Consider the following 21,156-nt stretch of genomic DNA (forward strand, 5'->3'; position numbering starts at 1 on the left):
GTTACATAGTCTTAGACTGTATGAACTTGCCCACGTATTGTAGAAGTAACCTGTTCTTTTTGTGATTAGTTATTTATTAAGACGGGCTTCCCTAGTGACTCAGGGTAAAAAATCCGCCTGCAATGAGGGAGACCTTGGTTCAATCCCTGGGTTGAGAAGATCCTCTGGAGAAAGGAATGACTACCTACTCCAGTATTCTGGCCTGGAGAATTCCATGGACTGTATAGTCCATGAGGTCGCAAAAAGGCGGACACAACTGAGAGACTTTCACTGTCAGTATTTATTAAGGCAGCTGAACTTGGATTTTAAGTCCTCAGCTAGAAAAATCTCATACACCAGAAACAACTAACACAATGAAAAGTTCTGCACCCAGAAAAGCACCTTTCAAATGGACTATGAAGAATATATTCTGAAAGGTGTTATCAGGGACAGCGACAGTCAATCACAAAGTTAAATCTTTTCTCCCCAGAGAGGACAAACTGCTGCAGCTTCCCAGAGCAGCACTAGAAGGGCGGAGAAAGGGCGGAGCCAGCCGGCGAGTGGCGGGACTGGCTGAGGCTAGTGTAAGTGGAATCTAGTTGAACTGTTTTGTCCCTTTCCGCTCTCCGTGCGACGACTTGGGCGGAGGCGGTCAACGCTATGGCAGCCCTTAGGGTAAGTAAAAAAAAAAAAAAAAAATATATATATATATATATATATATATATATATATATATACATACATACATACATACATATATACCTTGCTTAGTTTCTGGAGTGCTAATAGCACTCTAATAACCATAGAAGGGGTCCTCCTAACTTCAAAAAGGAGTCCCACAGCAAGAGGCGAGATGGAGATGAGGTTGCGAGAGAACTAGCAAGGTCAGGGAATCTTTAACCGGTTTGAAGCCTCAATACACCTGCCTAGGCTGCACTCCATGGGGTCGCTAAGAGTCGGACAGGACTGAACGGCTTCACTTTCACTTTTCACTTTCATGCATTCGAAAAGGAAATGGCAACCCACTCCAGTGTTTTTGCCTGGAGAATCCCAGGGACGGGGGAACCTGGTGGGCTGCCGTCTCTGGGGTCGCACAGAGTCGGACACGACTGAAGCGATTTAGCAGCAGCAGCAGCAGCAGCAGCAGCCGCAGCCTGAAACTGTACTCTCCTCAGTTCCCTGCTGTTGACTTTATACTGCGGTGGGGTGAAAACTGGGAAACTGCTGGGTGAAAATGGCCGCCTGGGCGACGAGCAGCAAACAGACTTGTGTCTTGAGCTGAAACAAAGAGAAAAGAAGCCTGGGCATTTGTCTGGGTGCATAGGGCGGAGCCTCACAACCCTTTGAAGGACTTCGTTCGAAAATTGTTTCTGGTAAAATAGACCAGGTCTCTCTGCAGTGCGCGGGTTTGTATTCACTGCTGTTACTCTACGGGGTTTGAATAACAAACCTGTTTCTTTTGAGTTCTGCAGTGCGAAATGATCCTTTTACTTAGGAATCTGTACAGGAAGTGACACAACTGGCTGCCAACAGCAGTTCCCTAAGTAAGTTTCAGTAACAGTAGTCGACAAATATCTATGGGTAGATATTTGTAGCAGGTTGTAAGTGTAAAATGCACTCTTGCAGGAGATACAAATATGAATAATTCAAGCTCTGTATCGGGCTTGATAAGCCGTTCTCACTTCATTTCTGCATTCATGCATGCATGCATGCTGAGTCGCTTCAGTCGTGTCCGACTCTGTGCGACCCCATGGACAGCAGCCCACCAGGCTCCTCTGTCCAAGGGATTCTCTAGGCAAGAATACTGGAGTGGGTTGCCATTGCTCTTCTCTTCTGCATTCGTAATTTATTTGAATTACCACAACACCCGTCTAACTGGACTTGCTGCCTGGCTCTAATGGAATTCATTTTCCCCTGCACTCCCAGAGTACTAAAATGCCAATCTGATTATGTCCCTCCACTACTTAAAAATCTTTATTGGCACTCCATCATCTGTCCTCTGGGCTCAGATCAGACTCTTATGTGTCTAGAACAGCCCAGACTGCCTTGCCTTTCCAGCTTCTTTTCCTATCTTTCCGGAACTCTCCTAACATCTGTGTTTTTCCCCTGCTCTTTCTCTGGGTCTGAAGTGCCCTTTACCATCCTCATGTAGTTAGTTCCTATTCATATTTCACTGATTCATTTAACAGTGATTTGTGTACTGCCTCCCCATATGCTAAATGCAAATTGCCTTTTCCAAGATAGTGTCCCAGATCTCCCCAGTCTGATTTAAGTAATTCGCCTTTGTGCTCCCAGAGGACCCTGGGCATACTTTTACCTTTGGACTTATCACACTGCAAGTAATAGACTATTTACTGTCTATTCTACCCTCCTAAATGATAAGCTACTTGAGAGCAGTAATTACATGTTAATTTTTGTATCCTTAGTACTAAACACAAGTATGACTTATATTAGGTACTCAATAAATTCTGCATTAATAAATAAGTGCCAGGCAATGGAGATAAAATAAATTAAGTTAAGCATTGTATAACAAATGATAATGATTCAGAGTAGGGGAAGTGCCTTGCCTCAGAAGAAGTAAAAAGTGATCTGAGGGTTCAGAAGAAAGCTCACACCTGGTTGAAGAGAATAAAGAAAGACTTCATGGAGGGAGTACAGAGAGAGAATGAGTGGTCAATGGTTAAAAAGCAAACCTGAAAAGTACGTTGTCATTGAAGCCTAGAGGAGGAGACAGTTGAACAGATTTTTGATTTGGCCAATAATAAGTCATTGGTAGCTGCCATTTATTAAGTGCTTACTACAAGGCTAGGCACCTTACTAAAATACTTTGTGTATGTTATTTCACTTAATTATCAAGACAACTTTATGTTGAAGATACTATGATCACCATTTTACAAATGAAAAACTAAGGTTAAGAAAATTCAGTTAAGTTCCCCAAAGTCATAATGCTAATAAGAGCTGAAGTGAAGTGGTAGAGTGAGAACCTAGGTTGTAAGGGGTTGTGTTGTGTTGTGCTCAGTTGCTTCAGTCATGTCCGACTCTTTGCAACCCTATGGACTGTAGACCGCCAGGCTTCCCTGCAAATGGGTATCCCCAGTCAGTTGCCATACCCTCCTCCAGGGGATATTCCCAACCCAGGGATGGAACCTGTGTCTCTTACATATCCTGCATTGGCAGATGGGTCTCTACTGCTGAGCCACTGGGGAATCCCCAGATTATAAGGGGTTAGGGAAAGGATTTCCTAAAGGAACTCAGTCCTGAAATATTCATTGGAAAGACTGATGCTGAAGCTCCAATACTTTTGCCATCTGATGTGAAGAACTGACTCATTGGAAAAGATCCTGATGCTGGGAGAGATTGAAGGCAGGAGGAGAAGGGGACAACAGAGGATGAGATGGTTGGATGGCATCAATGACTCGATGAACATGAATTAGAGCAAGCTCTGGGAGTTGGTGATGGACAGGGAAGCCTGGCATGCTGCAGTCCATGGGATTTCAAAGAGTTGGACATGACTGAATGACTGAACTGAACTGAGGGAAAGGATAAGGGATGGAAAACTGGCATTCATTTAGCACCTACTTTGACCAGCTGCTTTACATGTATTATTTGCTTTTAATCTTTTTGATGACCCTAAGAAATGGGGTAATATCCCCATTTTACATATGAAAAAACTGAGGCTTAGGAAAAGTGCTGGCTCCAGGTCATATAGCTACTAGGTGAAAGAACCAGATTCAAACACAGGTATATTTGGCTTCAAAGTCCCTGATCTTTCCACTACTCATTGCATTCTCTGAAAGGGAGGTGTACATCACTCTTTAGAAAAATGTTATGGTCAAAGTAGGGAAGAGATCTTAAGATGGTGGTAGGAAGTTCCAGAAAAGATGTCTTTTCATTTAAAAAAAGAAGGAGACTATATGCCAATTAAATCTCAATGAAACTGGAGGAAAAACATGTCAGAAGACCTGAGCAGGTTTGGAGACAGGGAGAAATGTGCAAGAACTACTAAAAATTAATGATAGTGATCACAGCTATTAAACTATTGAACATTTAATGCACTAGGCATTTTGCTAAGTGCATTATGTGAATTTATGCTTCACAATGGCCCAATGAGTAGTTGTTGTTAAGAGCATTTTAGAGGTAAAGAAGCTGAAATTTAGAAAGATTAAATAACTCTGCCACAGTCACGCAGTTGTAAGGGGTCAGTCTGAATCTGACATCTCTGATCTGAGTCCAGATCATGGGGCTTAACCTTGATGAAGCATCTGTAAGGCCAAGGTATAAAACGGATGATCTGTGTTAATTTTGAAGCCCCAGAGTTTAATAATAGGGGATAATGTAGGAAGGAGTCCTGAATGTTGGTTAGATAACTCTGAAAATAGTTTAGATTCATTTTGAAAGATAAGAGCTTTTTGAGCAAATATGATGATAGAACACTGATGTGGAATTAGCCTTGAGAACAAGTTCTGTACTGATCTTACCTCCTGACTTCTTGACTCAGAGAGAATAGCTGGAGGACTGGCTTTCATTTAAAAGGATCAGGAGAAATATAGTGTCAAAAGCCACATGTCAATGCCAAAAGTTGAGTGAATTTGGGGAAAATTTGGGTCCTGAAAAATGTTTGTTTATAATAAAATACATAATATTGAAATATAGCTACCATGTACTGAGCAGTTCCTGTGTGTCAGACATTGTATTATGCTGTTGATGACATCATTTCACTTAATTCTCACAAAAAGTTTTCCATGGTAGATAATATAATTGGCTCAAAGAACAGGAGTAGGACAGTAAGGAAATCAAAGCTGAAATAGGAGGTTGTAGTCAGAGAAAAGCTTATTGAGTTTATAATTTAAACTGTTAACAAGTTCCAGAAAATGGTAAATTCAGGGTGTACTCATGGAGAGTGTAACTGTGGTAGAGTGAAAGCTCTAAGAAGGTGAAGTCAAAGAACAGCAAGGTGAGGCTTTTGAGTGGCTCAATCACATGGACATTAAAGTCACTCAGAGTTATGGCAGGATTTAGAGTATAGAAGAGGGCTTCCCAGGTGTCACTAGTGGTAAAGAACCTTCCTGCCAATGCAGAAGAAGTAAGAAATGAGTGTTCGATCCCTGGGTCAGGAAGATCCTCTGGAGGATGAAATGGCAACCCACTCCAGTATTCTTGCTTGGAGAACCCTATGGACAGAGGCACCTGGTGGGCTACAGTTCATAGGTTGCAAAGAGTTGGACACAACTGAAGTGATTTAGCACAGCAGACAGAGTATAGAAGAAGTCGATGTGATGAAGTGTCTGGGAGGCAGGTGCTAAGGATGAATAGGTCAGTGGTATGAACCTCAAAGGAGAACTACTTTTCTTTCCTTAATGGGAATTTGTTTTCAGTTTAAATGTAGCATACATACAATTAAGTACACAAATCACAAGCAGCTTAGTAAATTGTCAAAAGATGAACATACTTGTTCAACCGGCATCCAAATTAAAAGAAAAAAAGAACATTACCAGCAGCCCAGAAACTTTCCCCTTTTTTCCTCCTCCACCATAGATTAATCTTGCCTATTTTTTAACTTTATGTAAATATAATTATGCAGTATTTACTTTGTTATATCTGGCTTCTTTCACCCAATATTATATTTTTGAGATTCAGCCATTACACATGTATGTTCATTCATTCTTATGTGCTATGTGATATCCTGGAAAAAAGTACTTATGCCTGACCCCCATCCCTGATGGGACATTTTAATATTTTAAAACTCCACCAATGATTCTGCTGTGTTGCTAGGTTCAAGACCCACTGGTTTAGGAGGGAATTTGTGGCTTTCATACAAGTTAGAGAAAGAAAGTATTAGGCCTTTTCAGGTTATAAACAACAGATGCAAGATCAAGTTATCTTTTTTTTTCTTTTTACTATGAGACGGTATTCATTTTTATGATTTTTTTATGATTTTTAATGTTACATATCATTTTAACTTTATTTTTTTGCTTTACAATACTGTATTGGTTTTGCCATACATTGACATGAATCTACCACAGGTGTACATGAGTTCCCAACCCTGAACCCCCCTCCCACCACCCTCAAGTTATCTTAAATAGTAGTTTAATGAAAAGAATATTTAGGTTAGGAAGAATGCCTAGGAAACTGTCTCACCAGCTAAACAGATTGCAAGTAGAACCATTCGGGATACTGTATTAATGCTGGTAGTCATTCTCATGATTATTCTGCTTCTGTTACCTCTGTGTGTTTCATATTCAGACTTTCCTAGAGACAGGATCTAATCAGGTTGGCTAGGCACAAACTACTGCAAAGTAGCCTTCTTAGGCAGAAATTGCACATCAGGCCCTTTGGCAAGGCAGTTTCTTGTTGGCTCTCTTTGGCTCAGGTACCAATCATGGTCCAGTCAGTTTTGGCCAGTGTATGAGTCCTGTTGTTCATAGCATGGTGACCTGTGTTCCAGGACTTCTTAGAAGGGGCAAGGCAATGGATGGGTACTTTGGTGTTCATGGTTTTTCTGGTACAATGCACTTTTTAATACTTTCTAGAAGTAAGTAATAAGGTGGTTGAAAATATAGTGGAATATATTTAGAGTTGTTTTTAAAAGCTAACTTATTAAGGTCTTATAATTTAAATTGGAAAATTGGTTGCCCATCTATTTCTGCTTTATTGACTATGCCAAAGCCTTTGACTGTGTGGATCACAATAAACTGTGGACAATTCTGAAAGAGATGGCAATACCAGACCACATAATCTGCCTCTTGAGAAATCTGTATGCAGGTCAGGAAGCAACAGTTAGAAATGGACATGGAACAATAGATTGGTTTCAAATAGGAAAAGGAGTACATCAAGGCTGTATATTGTCACCCTGCTTATTTAACTTTTATGCAGAGTACATCATGAGAAATGCTGGACTGGAAGAAACACAAGCTGGATCAAGATTGCCAGGAGAAATATCAATAACTTCAGATATGCAGATGACACCATCCTTATGGCAGAAAGTGAAGAGGAGCTAAAAAGCCTCTTGATGAAATTGAAAGGAGAGTGAAAAAGTTGGCTTAAAGCTCAACATTCAGAAAACGAAGATCATGGCATCTGGTCCCATCACTTCATGGCAAATAGATGGGGAAACAGTGAAAAGAGTGTCAGACTTTATTTTGGGGGGGGGGGGGCTCCAAAATCACTGTAGATGGTGATTGCAGCCATGAAATTAAAAGACGCTTACTCCTTGGAAGAAAAGTTATGACCAACCTAGATAGCATATTCAAAAGCAGAGACATTACTTTGCTGACTAAGGTCCGTCTAGTCAAGGCTATGGTTTTTCCAGTGGTCATGTATGAATGTGAGAGTTGGACTGTGAAGAAGGCTGAGCATGGAAGAATTGATGCTTTTGAACTGTGGTGTTGGAGAATAATCTTGAGAGTCTCTTGAACTGCAAGGAGATCCAACCAATCCATTCTGAAGGAGATCAGCCCTGGGATTTCTTTGGAAGGAATGATGCTGAAGCTGAAACTCCAGTACTTTGGCCACCTCATGTGAAGAGCTGACTCATTGGAAAAGACTCTGATGCTGGGAGGGATTGGGGGCAGGAGGAGAAGGGGACAACAGAGGATGAGATGGCTCGATGGGCGTGAGTCTGAGTGAACTCCGGGAGTTGGTGATTGATAGGGGGGCCTGGCATGCTGCGATTCATGGGGTTGCAAAGAGTTGGACACGACTGAGCGACTGAACTGAACTGATGGACCGAAAAAAAAGACCATTGAGACAACCAGTGTAGTAGCAATCTATAGTGGATAATAAATTTCGCTTAGTACAATTTGAGCATGTTAGGGGGAAAAAGTAACCCAGTTCTATGATCTCCCTGAGTGAGACCATCTGTTATACTTACTTGATCGGTATTAGTACTCTAAGCTAAGTCATGAGTTGCATACTTAATGTAGATTTGGCCTGGCTGTTTTTGAATCTTTTCTCTCAGTCATTCTGAGACTTATCAGGGACTTCACATATCACTAGGCCATCTGCTACTGCCATATCCCCTGCTTAGTCTGGCTCTGTAGTTCACCTCTTTCATTCACATTTCCAAATTCATACTTGATATCTTTAGGTGCATCAAATTCAACAAGGGCAAAATTCCTTTCTGTTTGCCAAATTTGACTTTTCTTCTGTATTCCTTATTTCATTTAAGAACATGAGCTTCTAAGCTTGGGCTCGTCTTAAATTATCCTCTGCACCCATACTGTTAACGAGTCTTCTGGGTACTTTATACTTTCATCCATTCTTGTTCTTTTATACATTCATTGATTTAAAGATATCTTAATGCCTATAATGTGTAGAAGATGGTGATAAACATTGGGGATACAAAGATCAGCAAAATATAAACAAGGTATATAGAAGAGAAAAAACTAAAACTAATAAATACATGAAGAAATGCTTAAAACAATTAGCAGATAACTGCATATTAGAACAATGAGGTAACACTTTATTAAGCTAGAGAAAAATAGAATTCTAGTTAATGTTGGTAGGGATTTATTCAGTGATATTAAATATATATACATATCCTATGGCATGGCAGTTCTTTTCTTGAGTGTATATCACAAAGATATACAAGTTCATGAGGACACTTACAGAGTAATATTCCTCACAGTGTTTTTTTATGGTGACAGGGAGTTTAAAGCAATGTAGTTGTCTATCACTGACAGTGGATAGGTGAAATGTGGTGGATATACACCATACATCAGCTGGAAGAAATTGGTTGTATGAACACAGATGGCTATGTTTTATGAAAAAGGGTAAGAAACAAAATAACTGTAATACGCCATTTATGTTATTTTTAAAAATAAGAAAAAATGAGATTTGTAATAACAAAAAATGTGTGTCTGTGCTCAACTGTGTCTGACTTTTTGCAACCCTATGGAGCCTGCCAGGCTTCTTTGTCCATGGGATTTCCCATGCAGGAATACTGGAGTGAGTTGCTATTTCCTACTCCAGGGGATCTTCCTGACTCAGGGATCAAACCTCTGTCTCTTGCATTTCCTGCACTGGCAGACAGATTCTCTACCACTGCACCACCTGGGAAGCCAACAATTAAAAATATATGTACATGTTACTACAATATGCATTTTTAAAAATGCAAACATAATCTAATCATTAAATACATCAAAATACCCACCTACCTATGATGAGTAAATTAGAGTGAAATTTGATGATTAAAGGAAATTAATTAATCAATCAATTTTAAAAGCAGGAGGACAAAGAAGAGCAAGACCAAAGTATTGTCCTCAAGGAATGGACTCTACTAAACGAAACTGATAAACACAAATTCTATTCAAAATAAAAGATATCTAAATGTTCAGTTTACTTCAGTCGCTCAGTCGTGTCTGACTCTTTCGGACCCCTTGAATCACAGCACACCAGGCCTCCCTGTCCATCATCAACTCCCGGAGTTCACCCAAACTCAAGTGCATCGAGTCAGTGATGCCATCCAGACATCTCATCCTCTGTCACCCCCTTCTCCTCCTGCCCCCAATCCCTCCCAGCATCAGGGTCTTTTCCAATGAGTCAACTCTGCATGAGGTGGCCAAAGTACTGGAGTTTCAGCTTCAACATCAGTCCTTCCAATGAACACCCAAGACTGATCTCCTTTAGGATGGACTGGTTGGATCTCCTTGCAGTCCAAGGGACTCTCAAGAGTCTTCTCCAACACCACAGTGCAAAAGCATCAATTCTTCAGCACTCAGCTTTCTTCACAGTCCAACTCTCACATTCATACATGACCACTGGAAAAATCATAGCCTTGACTAGACGGACCTTTGTTGGCAAAGTAATGTCTCTGCTTTTCAATATGCTATCTAGGTTGGTCATAACTTTCCTTCCAAGGAGTAAGCATCTTTTAATTTCATGGCTGCAATCTCCATCTGCATCGATTTTGGAGCCCCCCCAAATAAAGTCAGCCACTGTTTCCACTGTTTCCCCATCTGTTTGCCATGAAGTGATGGGACTGGATGCCATGATCTTTGTTTTCTGAATGTTGAGCTTTAAGCCAACTTTTTCACTCTCCTCTTTCACTTTCATCAAGAGGCTTTTTAGTTCCTCTTCACTTTCTGCCATAAGGGTGGTGTCATCTGCATATCTAAGGTTATTAATGTTTCTCCCAGCAATCTTGATTCCAGCTTGTGCTTCTTTCAGCCTGGTGTTTCTCATGATGTACTCTGCATATAAGTTAAATAAGCAGGGTGACAATATACAGCCTTGATGTACTCCTTTTCCTATTTAGAACCAGTGTATTGTTCCATGTCCAGTTCTAACTGTTGCTTCCTGACCTGTGCATAATCTAATAGTTACTATGTGAGAAAAGAGGAGGAAATAGTTTAAATGCCTACAGAATATAAGGCTGCTTCATAATTGTTCATTTTAGTTAATTCAAGTATGGATTAAACACCTGCCAGGTGTTAAGAACTTCTTGTTGCCAAGTGGTGGTAGATTGTATTTTTTATTTTAAATATTTGCAGTCTCTTACTGTAAGAGTATTATACACCCCTGCCAAGATTTCTTATTCTGTTCCTCTACCACAAGAATGACTCGTATTACTTTACTAGGTAAATAATTTCATAATTTTTTTTGGCATATCTTGGTACTGATCAAAATATGGTAAAATAAAATATTTACTCCACCTTAGCTTAATTGAAACACAAATCCTTGTGTTTATCATGAAAGAACCAGTAGAGCTAAACAGAACTTAATTTTTATGCAGAGAAAGTACCATTATATCTATTCACTCATCAGTGCTAATGGAACGAAAGGAACAGCATAAATAATTGAAAACCAATATTTGCATTTAACTTTGGAATGTATTTTTATATATTTTTTTCTGGCTATTGCAAAAATCGCAATTTTGGTCCCTGTGACAAAATTCACAATAGAGCTCCTGTGACAAAAACTCACAGAGCCATGCACTGGCAAGGACAATTCATCCTTCCATTAAATTGTTTTGGCAAATTTATCAAAACTTAATTGACCCTAAACATAAGGGTTTATTTTTGAACTCCCAATTCTATTCCATTGATCTGTATTCTGTCTTTGTGCAAGTATTATATTTTCTTCTTTGCTATAGCTTTTTATTAAGTTTGAAATCAGAAAATGTGAGTTTTCTAAATTGGGCCTTTTTTTTAGTATTATTTATTGTGAAATAATTTCAAATGTACAGAAAAGCTGAAAGAAAAGTACAAAGAACTCATCTTAAATCAGATCCTACAGTTGTTAACTTTTGCCATTTTCCCCCTTTCACCTCTGTTAGAATTTTTCCTTTTTTTTTTCTTTTTAATGTTTCCTTTTCTGATCAGTCTGAGAGCAAGTTTCGGACATGTTGCTATTTCACCCATGAATATTTCACTGTGTATTTCCTCAGAAGCATATAGTGTTCTTTAACCTTTGTGCAAGCCTCCTAATCTGAGATAGTAACACTGATAGAATGCTACCATCCAATCCGTAGATGCCATTCAAATTTCACCCACTGCACAATGTCTCCTTTTCTAGTGTGTTAGTCATTCATCATGTCTGACTCTTTGCAACCCTATGGACTGTAGCCCACCAGGCTCCTCTGTCCATGGGATTCTCCAGGCAAGAATACTGGAGTGGTTAGCCATTCCCTTCTCCAAGGGATCTTCCTGACCCAGGGATCGAACCCACATTTCCCACATTACAGGCAGATTCTTTACCATATGAGCCACCATGGAAGCCCAGAGGCCAGGATTTAAATCTAGAATCATGCATGACATTTCTTTATCATTCCTTTTTGATCTGCTTTAATCTGAAATAGTTTCTCAGTCTTCCTGTCTTTCATGAGTGACCTTAAAAGTTTTTTTTTCTTCCAGTTTTATTGAGATGTAATTGACATGCAGAACTTCATAAGTTTAAGTTGTACAGAATGATTTGACTTACAACCTGAAATGATTATCATAGTAACTTTAGTGAACATGTATCATCTAGTTTAGTTACAAAATCAAGGAAATAGAAAGACTGTGATGCTGGGAGGGATTGAGGGCAGGAGGAGAAGGGGACGACTGAGGATGAGATGGCTGGATGGCATCACAGACTCGATGGACGTGAGTCTGAGTGAATTCCAGGAGATGGTGATGGACAGGGAGGCCTGGCATGCTGCGATTCATGGGGTCGCAAAGAGTCGGACACGACTGAGCAACTGAACTGAACTGAACTGAACTGATCTGAACTGAATCTTGATTCCCACTTGTGCTTCCCAGGTGGTGCTCATGATAAAGTATCTCCCTTCCAATGCTGGAGATGTAAGAGATCCAGATTCAATCCGTGGTTTGAGGAGCTCCCCTGGAGGAAGGCCTGGCAATCCATTCCAGTATTCTTGTCTGGAGAATCCCTTGGACAGAGGAGTCTGACAGGCCATAATCTACAGAGCCTCAAAGAGTCAGACAGGACTGACGCGACTTAGCACACACACTGACATGATTAGGATGTGTGCAGGGCCTCAGGTGGCCAGGTCTCCTAATCCTGATGAGCTGTTCCAGTTCCTTTAATCTTGCCTCAGGTGGTTTTGTTGCTGCTTCTCCTTTTTTAACTCACAGAAGGTCACGGAGGCTGGAGTCTTGCCTACAAGAAATGGAAGACAACAAGGCCTTAGTGTCCAGGAGCTCCACAGGGTCCTGCTCGGTACCAATCCTTTTCTATTTTGCCCAAAACTCTGTATCCGAGATTCAGTTTGACAGTAGTGCATAGAGAAGCTTAGCTTTTGGTAACACTTCATTTCTTTCTTCTTTAGGATTAGTGTGCTGGTGAAAAATTCTTTTAGTTTTCTTTCCTCCTTATTCTTAGTGGAAATCTTTTCTATATATAGAAATACATGCTAACAGTTCATTTCTTTCACCACTTGAGAAATGTTGTGACACTTTCTTTTGGACTGTGTGGTTTCTGATGAGATATCTGCTATTTGAATCATTTTCTCTGTGTAGTTTAGATGTTGTTTCTCTTTCATTTTTTTTCAATATTTTTTCTTTTCTTTGGTTTTTAGAAGTTCAACTGTGATGTATCTTGCTATGAACGTCTTTGGGTTCTTTGAGCTCACCCATTGAGTTTTTTATTTCAGTCATTGTATTGTTCAAGCCTAAATTTTCCATTTGATTTTTCTTTGTATCTTATATTTATCTGCCAAATCTTTGTATTTCTTTGCTGAGACTTTCTATTTTTTAATTTGCTTCAAATGTTTATAATTGCTTGTTGAAACATTTTCTGATTGTTGCTTTAAAATGTTCGTCAAATAATTCTGCATCTCTATCACTTGTTGGTATTTATCTTATTGTCCTTTTAAATTAAGTTGTGTTGAGGGTAGAAGTCAAGCTTCCCTGCTCAGTATCTTTTGACACCCAAGGAGAGGAGAGCCCCGTTAATATTCCTGAGCAAGAGTGAGTTCAGGTCTCCCATAGATTTCTGCTATTAGCACCCCAGCCGGAAGGAGTAGAAGTACCTCATTAGTGCTTCCCAATAGTGAGCACTGTTAGTGGAGTGGGGAGGGGGAGTGACCTTGTTACCATTTGATGATAGGGAAAATCATGACTCTCCACTAGGCCTTCTCATGTACTGCTTTATCAGGGAAGGGGAGGGGTGGCCTCATTAATATCAGATGGTAATGGATATTCAGATTCCCTACATGGTTTCCACTAATATCTTGGGGGCCAAGGCTTATTACCATCTGGCAGGGATGAAAGTTCTACCTTCTGTAATGCTACCTTGGTGGGATGGGGAGTGTTAGAATACTGTATTTCAGCCTAGCCAGAATGAAAGCCTAGGTTCTCTCTCCCCTCAGCCTTGGCTCATGCAATCTTGTCTGTGGTTTTTGACTGTAGTAGAGTGACTGTTTTGTGTCTTGCTAGACCCCCCTTTCCTGGTCTTTTGGCTAAAGAGAGCTGCTTTTCTTGGGTGTCTGTCCTCACTGGTTGCCATTTCTGTGTTGCTAGTGTCTTTAGCAGACAGTCTAAGACATATGAGGCAAAAAGAAAATCCAGGGACCTCACTGCCATGTCATTCCTCAGGTCCTGACATGCCTATCTGGTTTCCATCTTCTCTCCACCATTGAGTCTTCCTGTACTTATTTTCTATATAATATCTTGTTATATTTACTTAGTGAAAGGAATTGGGAAAAATATATCTTCTTCATTTTTCCATAAGTGGAAGTCCTCCACCATATTCTTTTATCATCCTTTACTGGTGATATATTTGTCCAACTTGCACACTAAAGATTATACAGTACTTAAGGGCAAGAATAATGATTTTGCATATTTATACCCCCATGGCCTAAGATGACACCTGCCTGGAGCATAGTGTTTCTTTAGGAACTGTTTGTTGACTGAGTTAAAACTTTGAATAACTTTTAGACTTCTTGCCCTTAAAGAACAAAGCATCCTGGTTAAAGAAATATTAATTAATAGTTCATAAGAGTAACATGATTAAATTCTGAATTATCCCAGGCTTTCATAGGCTGGGCAATTTATGTCCTGTATAGGTAAAATTTTCCATCTCCTTGAAATACTTTAAAATGAACATATCATCCTTATCTCTGCTCCCTAAATAGAAAAGATTAATTCCTTCTCTGTATCCCCATTGTACACACTTCTTTTATACTGCTTAAAACCATGTACTGCTTTATTTTTGTATTTTTTCCTCATTAAGCTAAAAGTTTTCTTAAAAGCAGGGATCACATTTTATTCATATTTGTAGCTCAAGTTTCTCAGGCTCTTAGTATACAGAAGACACTTGAATGAATGGCTGTTGAATGAATGAATCAGTGCATTCTGTTACACCCATATATGTAAATATATGATTCAAATTTTAATTTTTAGACATTTATACTTAAATATATTTAGAGGGAAATTAATCATAACTCTAGATGGGCTTCCCTTGTGGCTCAGCTGGTAAAGAATCCACCTGCAGTGTGAGAGACCTGGGTTCAATCCCTGGGTTGGGAAGATCCCCTGGAGAAGGGAAGGGCTACCCACTCCAGTATTCTGGCCTGGAGAATTCCATGGACTGTACAGTCCATGGGGTCACAAAGAGTCAGACATGACTGAACGACTTTCACTTTCACTAGATTTAAAAATATATTAATTGCTTCCTACTGAGTCAGACAGAGAAGTCAGACAGAGAAGGAAAAATATCATATGACATTTCTTATATGTGGAATCTAAAAGGAAATAATTCAAATGAACTTAATTACAAAATAGAAAGAGACTCACACTAAGAGAACAGACTCATTCATGACTGTGGGGGGGAAGGATATGGAGAAGGGATAAAGAGTTTGAGACAGGGATGATAGTTTACAGTAAACAGTGTCAGATTCATTATCTCTGAAGGAGAAAATTTCGCTTTGGGACAAAGACACAGCTTCACTCACTCAAAGCTTTGTGTGGCAAAAGTTTTATTAAAGTGGAAAGGGATAGAGAAAGATTCTGACACAGACATCAACAGTGGGCAAAAAGAGTGCCCCACCCCCCACCTCCCAGTCTTAGCAAGGGATTTATAGACCTTTTTCCTTGGTTACTAACAATAGGTCAGAAGAATGCCTCAAGGCGGTGAAGGTCTTAGCAGACCCACTCCCACAAATAAAATAACAAATAACAAGATTAGCCAGAAGGAACAGGTTCCTGTTAAGGAGAAACATATCATCCAGCAAGACACATTGTTGTTATATAATCATTAGTACAGAGTTTAAGGAAAAACATACCCTTGAGCAAGATGAGTTGTTTTGTTGTTAGCTCTGGGTTTAAAGAAAGTTAGATTGTTGCCATAACAACTCGGAGCTTAAGGGAAAAAAACAAACAAACAAACAGAAACTCTTATGTGACCAAGACAAAGGATGGAAAATGTTTGTCACTTCCTCCTGTTCCTCAACTGGACTCCTTATCAACCCGCCCAAGAACTAGCTCTCTCAGATATGTTCAGTTCAGTTCAGTCACTCACTTATGTCTGACTCTTTGCAACCCCATTAACCATAACACACCAGGCCTCTCTGTCCATCACCATCTCCTGGAATTTACCCAAGGCAATGGCACCCCACTCCAGTACTCTTGCCTGGGAAATCCCATGGGCGGAGGAGCCTGGTAGGCTGCAGTCTATGGGGTCACAAAGAGTTGGACATGACTGAGCGACTTCACTTTCACTTTTCACTTTCATGCATTGGAGAAGGAAATGGCAACCCACTCCAGTGTTCTTGCCTGGAGAATCCCAGGGATGGGGGAGCCTGGTGGGCTGCCGTCTATGGGGTCGCACAGAGTCAGACATGACTGAAGTGACTTAGCAGCATGTCCATTGAGACGGTGATTCCATCCAACCACCTCATCCTCTGTCATCCCCTTTTCCTCCTGTCCTTAATCTTTCCCAGGATCAGGGTCTTCTCAAATGAGTCAGCTTTTCGCATCAGGTGGCCAAAGTATTGGAGTTTCAGCTTCAACATTAGTCCTTCCAATGAACACCCAGGACTGATCTCCTTTAGGATGGACTGGTTGGATCTCCTTGCAGTCCAAAGGACTCTCAAGAGTCTTCTCCAATACTGCAGTTCAAAAGCATCAATTCTTCTGCACTCAGCTTTCTTTATAGTCCAACTCTCACATCCATACATGACCACTGGAAAAACTATAGCCTTGACTAGACGGACCTTTGTTGGCAAAGCAATGTCTCTGCTTTTTAATATACTGTATAGGTTGGTCATAACTTTCCTTCCAAGGAGTAAGCGTCTTTTAATTTCATGGCTGCAGTCACCATCAGCAGTGATTTGGGAGCTCAGAAAAATAAAGTCAGCCATTGTTTCCACTGTTTCCCCATCTATTGGCCATGAATTAATGGGACCAGAAGGGGACGACAGAGGATGAGATGGCTGGATGGCATCACTGACTCGATGGACGTGAGTCTCAGTGAACTCCGGGAGTTGGTGATGGACAGGGAGGCCTGGCGTGCTGTGATTCATGGGGTCGCAAATAGTCGGACACAACTGAGCGACTAAACTGAACTGAATGGAACCAGATGCCATGATTTTAGTTTTCTGAATGTTGAGCTTTTTCACTCTCCTCTTTCAGTTTCATCAAGAGGCTCTTTAGTTCTTCTTCACTTTCTGCCATAAGGGTGGTGTCATCTGCATATCTGAGGTTATTGATATTTCTCCCAGCAATCTTGATTCCAGCTTATGCTTCCTCCAGCCCAGCGTTTCTCATGATGTACTCTGCATATCAGTTAAATAAGCAGGGTGACACTATACTGCCTTGACGTACTCCTTTTCCTGTTTGGAACTAGTCTGTTGTTCCATGTCCATTTCTAACTGTTGCTTCCTGACCTGCATACAGCTTTCTCAAAAGGCATGTCAGGTGGTCTGGTATTCCCATCTCTAAGAATTTTCCACAGTTTATTGTGATCCAGTCAAAGGCTTTAGCATAGTCAATAAAACCGAAATAGATGTTTTTCTGTAACTCTCTTGCTTCTTCAGTGATCCAGCAGATGTTGGCAATTTAATCTCTTGTTCCTTTGCCTTTTCTAAGACCAGCTTGCACATGTGGAAGTTCACGGTTCATGTATTACTGAAGCCTGGCTTGGAGAATTTTAAGCATCACTTTACTAGCATGTAAGATGAGTGCAATTGTGCAGTAGTTTGAGCATTCTTTGGCATTGTCTGCAATGCAAGAGGCCCGGGTTTGATCCCTGGGTCAGGAAGATCCCCTCGAGAAGGAAATGGCAACCCACTCCATTATTCTTGCCTGGAGAATCCCATGGACGGAGAAGCCTGTTAGGCTACAGTCCACGGGGTCACAAAGAGTCGGACATGACTTAGTGACTTCACTTTCTTTCTTTCTTTCTTTCTTTCTTTCTTTGGGATTAGAGTGAAAATTGATCTTTTCCAGTCCTGTGGCCACTGCTGAGTTTTCCAAATTTGCTAACATATTGAGTGTAGCACTCTAACAGCATCATCTTTCAGGATTTGAAATAGCTCAACTGGAATTCTATCACCTAAGGCCCACTTGACTTCACATTCCAGGATGTCTGGCTCTAGGTGAGTGATCACACCATCATGATTATCTGGGTCATGAAGAATTTTTTTTGTACCACTTGATCACTTCCATCAATAGAATAATTATTTATCAAGTGATCCTGAGACCAAGGAAACAGAAATTCTTACTATGGAAAACATTCTCAAGTATTCATTATTGTTATTTGCCAGTAGGCTGGTAACTTGCTTTTCATAACAGTGAACAACAGTTTCAAACAAGTACAATAGGAATTTGTTGTGTTATATATTCAGCGTTTATTAAAATGATTACATATTTATAGCCTTGTTTCTTCTTGAAATGAAGTCCCTCAGTCGTGTTTGACTCTTTGCAACCCCATGGACTTTAGCCTGTCAGGTTCCTCCATCCATGGAATTTTCCAAGCAAGAATATTGGAGTGGATTGCCATTTCCTTGTCCAGGGGATCCTCTTGACCCAGGGATCGAACCTGGGGATCCTTGTTTCTTCTTAGAATTATTTTGATTTTTTTCAGACCCTTGATGGTTATTCATTATATTTTAATGAGAGAAATCATCTTTAAAATTGTAAAATACAATGTGTTTATTTGGTTACCATTCCATTTTTGTGTAATTTAATTGCAGAGGTTATTTCTGAGGTTGTTTACTCAAAAACTATAATGTGAAACATGCATTAAGAAAGATTTCTTTAAGAATAACCCAAACTTAAGGATTCTCTTGGTAGAATTCTAGTAGAGTGGAAATAAGATTAACATTTTTCATTGATCATCTATTAAAAACCTAACTGATAAGAGTGTAAATTAAGGTATACTAGAGTCTCAAATCTTTGAGGATTGAGATGCTAAAGCCTTATAGTTTGTGGCTGTTTTACCCCTATAGCTTTTTCACAGGTTCTTTATTTGTGATCTCAGCATTTCAACCCTTTTAAATAGACTGTTTGAAATGCTGACATGGAAGGCCCAAATTGTACAGATATGTTTTCATAGTTTATTTGCTCCTTATTACAAGTATTTTGAAAAATACAGGCAGAATTTTAAAAGTTCCTATTTCAGCAAAGTATCTGCTTTCCATGTACCAGTATAACAAGTAATGCTGTAGCTGATAGACTCTGTTCTCAGTAGATTTAATAATAGCTTATTCTCTTAGAGATGATTCACCCACTGATTTTTTTAAGAAAATAAGCACCATGATATATATAGACATATTAGTGACTCACTGGTGATTACTTTAAAACCGAACAAAGTCCTGTGTAAGACTCATCTTGCTCTCAAGAAAAGTTCTTATACAATAGCTACATAATGAAGCATTAGCACCTTTTCTTGTTTCAATTTTAGTCAGAACAAAAGATATGGTAATGTCTCTGTTAAAGCAAAAGATGAGTTAATGCACTTGCCATTGTCATAAAATTTATTAATCTTGAAAAAGTAATACAGGGGACACACAAGTTAGTAATGGAGAATTATAATATGCTTTCATTGGCAAGAATGTCTGGACCTCTGCTTCATGAACCAAAAGAGTATAATCAGGACCAGTGAAAATTGCATGTTTCAGTTCTGTCTTTAGTAGAATTTTCTCATAGAGCTATAAAAGGATGGAATGATCTATTAGTGGAGATTCCCATTACTGAGGGTGGTCCATACATACACTCACTTGGGGTCACTTGGTAGTGTGTTATAGGAGGGATTCTATTGTCAGAGGAATGACTGAATCAGAAGACCAGTAAGGTCCCTTTGCATTCTGAGACTGAAAGTCTAGTACAAAGAAGGTGCTGAAACACAGCACGATATTTTGAAACCAGTCTCACTTACCATTTTATATTGGTTTCAATAATGTTTAGTTTATCTTGAAGCAGTGCTTGATTTTTCAGGCCAATTTATGTTCTTTCTGTCTCCTACCTAATATTTCAAAAGAGGCTAAACTTCATCAGTTGTATATTTATGCCTGTGTGTTTGTACTTTAGCTCTATGGATGAAGGAAATTACCCAGAAATCACCCAGAAAGTCATAGTCTTCTCTCCCCTGCTGATAAGGCAAGCTATTAGCCATTCAGATCTACAAAGGAAAGGGAGAAAGATGGAAAAGTAGGAAATGGAGGCAAAATAAGGATTGAAAAATAAGTGAAACAAGGACTTCCCTGCTGGTCCCATGGTTAAAAATGCACCTGCTAATACAGGGGACACAGGTTCAGTCTCTGGTCTAGGAAGATCCCATATGCGATTTACCAAACTACTGAGCCCACATGCTACTACTGAAGCCCACACACTTAGAGCCTGTGTTCCCAAGAGATACCACTGCGATGAGAAGCCCACACACCACAAAGAATCGTAGCCCCTGCTCACTGCAACTATAGAAAGCCTGTGCATAACAATGAAGACCCAGAGCAACCTAAATAAATAAATATATATTTTAAAGTCTATTAGAAAAGGAAAATAAGTAGAATAGATAGATAGTTGCTGGGGGAAAAACGGGTGGGGGGAAGAGGTGATGAGAAGAAAGAGCAAAAAGTAGGAGCAACTGGAGATGGGTAAGCTACTTTTTTCCTTTACCAGGGATGGCAGACTAACTTTCCTCTTTTCCCTACCAAAGTATGGTGGTGGTGGTGGTGGTTTAGTCGCTAAGGACAAATCATAAACATCCTTGTGCTGATGAGATTTTCCTTGTGAACAGCTCCTCGGGCACCAGCCTTACACTAAGAGGAATACTTCTTTTTATACCTTTCCAGCTCCCTCCATTTCTGAATCTTGACCTCAAAAAATGAAGCCTTTAAAGAGTTAAGCAATTATCGTATAAAGGTATATTTTTTCTTAAGGTATTACTTAAGCAAGGTATTATTGACCATTGTAGCTAAAAATGCGGAGAAGGCAATGGCACCCCCACTCCAGTACTCTTGCCTGGAAAATCTCGTGGACGGAGGAGCCTGGTAGGCTGCAGTCCATGGGATCGCTAAGAGTCGGACACAGCTGAGCGACTTCACTTCAACTTTTCACTTTTATACATTCGAGAAGGAAATGGCAACCCACTCCAGTGTTCTTGCCTGGATAATCCCAGGGATGGGGGAGCCTGGTGGGCTGCCGTCTATGGGGTTGCACAGAGTCGGACACAACTGAAGTGACTTAGCAGCAGCAGCAGCTAAAAATGGATCAACTTAGAGAGTATTATATTTGAAGA

At 40.0% G+C, this 21,156-nt stretch overlaps 1 protein-coding gene across 4 annotated transcripts in view; it reads left to right on the forward strand.

Moving 5' to 3' along the window:
- The first annotated feature begins 513 nt into the window (after positions 1 to 513).
- Positions 514 to 21,156, forward strand: part of APOOL (apolipoprotein O like) — an 85,503-nt gene continuing 64,860 nt past the window's right edge. The window contains exons 1-2 of one of the 4 annotated variants that reach the window (XM_070290351.1): positions 12,219 to 12,639; positions 17,942 to 18,016. Coding sequence is in view for 2 of the 4 variants with exons in the window: in XM_070290349.1 (XP_070146450.1) it covers positions 640 to 654 (15 nt within the window). In the remaining 2 variants the exon portion in view is untranslated. Of the gene's footprint in view, positions 655 to 12,218; positions 12,640 to 17,663; positions 18,017 to 21,156 lie in introns of those variants that run through there. The other 3 variants (XM_070290349.1, XM_070290352.1, XM_070290350.1) reach the window with 3 other exon arrangements.

Source organism: Ovis canadensis, chromosome X (genome assembly GCF_042477335.2).
Source record: "Ovis canadensis isolate MfBH-ARS-UI-01 breed Bighorn chromosome X, ARS-UI_OviCan_v2, whole genome shotgun sequence".
Taxonomy (NCBI): domain Eukaryota; kingdom Metazoa; phylum Chordata; class Mammalia; order Artiodactyla; family Bovidae; genus Ovis; species Ovis canadensis.